Source organism: Camelina sativa, chromosome 17, assembly GCF_000633955.1.
Source record: "Camelina sativa cultivar DH55 chromosome 17, Cs, whole genome shotgun sequence".
NCBI classification, from domain to species: Eukaryota; Viridiplantae; Streptophyta; class Magnoliopsida; order Brassicales; family Brassicaceae; genus Camelina; species Camelina sativa.
Genome location: NC_025701.1, coordinates 29,832,013 through 29,834,933, shown reverse-complemented (window position 1 = coordinate 29,834,933; position 2,921 = coordinate 29,832,013). Strand labels below are relative to the sequence as shown.

General features: G+C 53.6%; 1 protein-coding gene across 1 annotated transcript; it reads right to left on the bottom strand.

The window, feature by feature from the left end:
- Positions 227-829, bottom strand: LOC104759914. The gene has a single exon (XM_010482786.1). It carries the CDS (start codon positions 827-829, stop codon positions 227-229), a length of 603 nt encoding a protein of 200 aa, XP_010481088.1.

Genomic DNA, 2,921 nt, shown 5'->3' with positions numbered 1-2,921 from the left:
TTATCCCGACCATGTCCTTTGTTGACCAGGCGAATGTGGAAGCCCGAGATTGCAGGAAAGCGATCAGCTTAGTCTTTATGCTTTCATCGAGTTCGGCCCCGATACCGACAGTTCGCGAGGGGTCGGAAGGATCAATATTCGCCTGTAGGATCCGACACTCCGGAGACTTGAGGCGATCCCGCTCTGGCTTTCGGGGACCGGTGAGATGGTCCCCGCTCTGTAATTGCTATGCGGCCTCCGTCTTCCTCTGCTTCTTTTCGATAACAGAGCAGGCTCGGGCCACCCTCTGGTCGCCGTAAAGTGTGCCAATTCCTGTAGGAGTTGGGAATTTGAGGCAGAGGTGATAGGTCGATGGTACGGCCTGCATCGCATATATCCACGGTACCCCCAAAATAGCGTTGTAGATTGGTGGTGCATCAACGACTGCGAATTTAGTCTTCCGGGTCACTTCGCCGGCTCGCACTTGTAGTTTTACGTCTCCCATCGACATCTTGGCGACCCCGTCATAGCCCGTCAGCGTTTGAGTTTCGGGTTTTAGTTGGTTTGGTGTGACGCCCATTTTTTCTAACGTTTGCCAGCAGAGTACATTGACGGTGCTCCCAGTGTCAATCAGGACTCGTTCGACGTCGAAGTCGCCCATCGAGACTTCGATAACCAAAGGGTCTGAATGGGGGTGTTGGATCCCTTTGGCGTCCTCCGAAGTGAATGATATCGGGTCCGAACAGAGTGAAGGCTCGCTCGGAGCGGTCTGAAGGGCGCAAATTTGTCGTGCCCTCTTCTTCAGTGCGCGAACAGAGTCTGCACAGTCCTCTGGTGGACCAAGTATCATGGTTATTCATCCACGGGGAGGGGAATTGACACGCTCCGGGTTTTGCCCCGTCTGTCGCTTGGGAGGGCCAGGCAGTTCGTCTGCCTGGGGCTCCTCTTCCTGGTGATTCACGGGTGCTTGGTTGGCCAGCTGTTGGGCAGCGTTGGGTGGTCCATCATAGCCCCGTCCGCCGCCTGCACCACGACCTCGGTTAGATCGTCCTCCGCGCCATCCGCCTCGGCGACCTCTGCCTCCACGGGCGCTTTTTGCCTGATAAGTAGCTTCGACTTCGCCAGAGAGATACTTGGCGTACAGGTAGTTCTTCAGGTGGACGCACTCTGGTGTGGAGTGACCGGGGTACATGTGAAAATCGCAGTAGAGTTCCTTTGGGTCAGACGGCTGCTTCTCTTGACTGTCCGTCTCGGAGACTGCGTGAATGACGCCCTTTTTTCGTTCCTGAGGCTCGTGGTGCTTGCGGGGTTCGTGGTGTTCGACCCGGTTTTTAGCCTTAGGGGGTGCGACGGTTGTTCGTCATTGGTTTTTGCGGCTAATCGGGCTTCCTCCTCCTCGTCGAGTGCGAATCTGGAGGCTCGATGCAGCGCGTCATCGAGATCCTTGGGTTCCCGGATGTTGAGGTCCTTTCGTAACGGTGATCCAGGGATCAGGCCCTTTCTGAAGACTGCCATTGCTGCATCCTCCGGGACGTTGATCTTTGTCAGTTTCTCCTTGAATCTGTTCAAGAAGCTGGCGATGGGTTCCCCCGTTCCTGGGCCATCTCCCATAGATCAGAACTTGTCACGCCTCGTTCGATGAGGATTCGGTAGTTCTTGAGGAAGGTCTTGGACAACTGGTCGAAGTTGTCGATCGAGTTCGGCTCGAGCCTTGTGAACCATACCAAGGCAGGGCCGGAAAGGCTATCCACGAATAGCTGACAGCAACCGGCGTCCCTCTGTTCGTCGGTGAATCATGCTTTTGACATGGTCGCCATGAAGGATGTCATGAACTGGACCGGATCTTTGTCTCCCTGGTAGATCGGAAGCTTCAGCTTGACGTTGAGTGAAGGCTGACTGCCGAGTTACTTCGACAATCCTATCGATCTCCGGGGCTGTGCTGATAGCTCGATGGAGGAGCGTGTTCATACCGCTAATCTGCAACTTGATTTCTTCGAGTTCGAAGCAAGGTCCGGAGTTTGCAGGGCGGATGATCGGGGCGGCCAAGCCCTCATGTATCCGCAGATTCGGATTCTTCGGTCGGATACTCGACGTTGTCTAAGGGGGAGGATTCCTCTGCTCGAATTGTGCATCCGAAAAGTCGAGACGACGAGTGAGACCGCCCAAGTTGAGTGCTGATTGTCCAGCAGAGACTTGCGATGGGGTTGTTTGGGTTACGATGGCATCGACTATGCGGTTGGTGTCGGAGATCATCTGATACATCTCTTTCGTCATGGAGCCGAACAAGATTCTGAAATCCTCCATGGAAACAACCTGCGGGTTCTGGACCGCTGGCGTGGTATGAACAGGGAGGTTCCCGTTCTGTGCGCTGATCTGCTGCTCCGTTACGCGAGCATCCGCCTCGTTATGGGTTTGTTCATCAGAAGGCTCCTTGTCGAGGTTGACTGGCTCTTCGCGAGTTCGTCCCGCATCCTGGCTGGTTTGCCCTTCAGATCTGACCCCGACTGGGAGTTCGGTGGAGGTTTCGGCCAGGTTTGCCGTTGTGCTGACGCGGTGACGAGAGTACACGGCAGTGACGGGCCTAGTCGATGCGCCACCCAGTGCCGCGATGTTATCCTGAGAAGGCATGATGCCTGTGAGATCGGGCATGTTGGAAGTCGTACGGTTTGCTTCGGGAACTTCGTTCATGACGGAAGACATTATTGCAAGGTTTCTTAAGGGGAGTTTCCTAGAGAGTAACTTTTCTAGAGACGATTTGCGACCTCACAGACGGCGCCAATTGTAGAAACTAGGTTTTCCCAATGAATTCGTTTAAGAGGGGAAACAAATTCAATAAGATAATCTTTCTAGAAAATATATCTAAACCTTGAAATTAGAAGTAAAGAAGAAGAACTCAAAGGAATTAGGGTTTATCGCAAAGAATGAAAAGAGAACTCGATTAT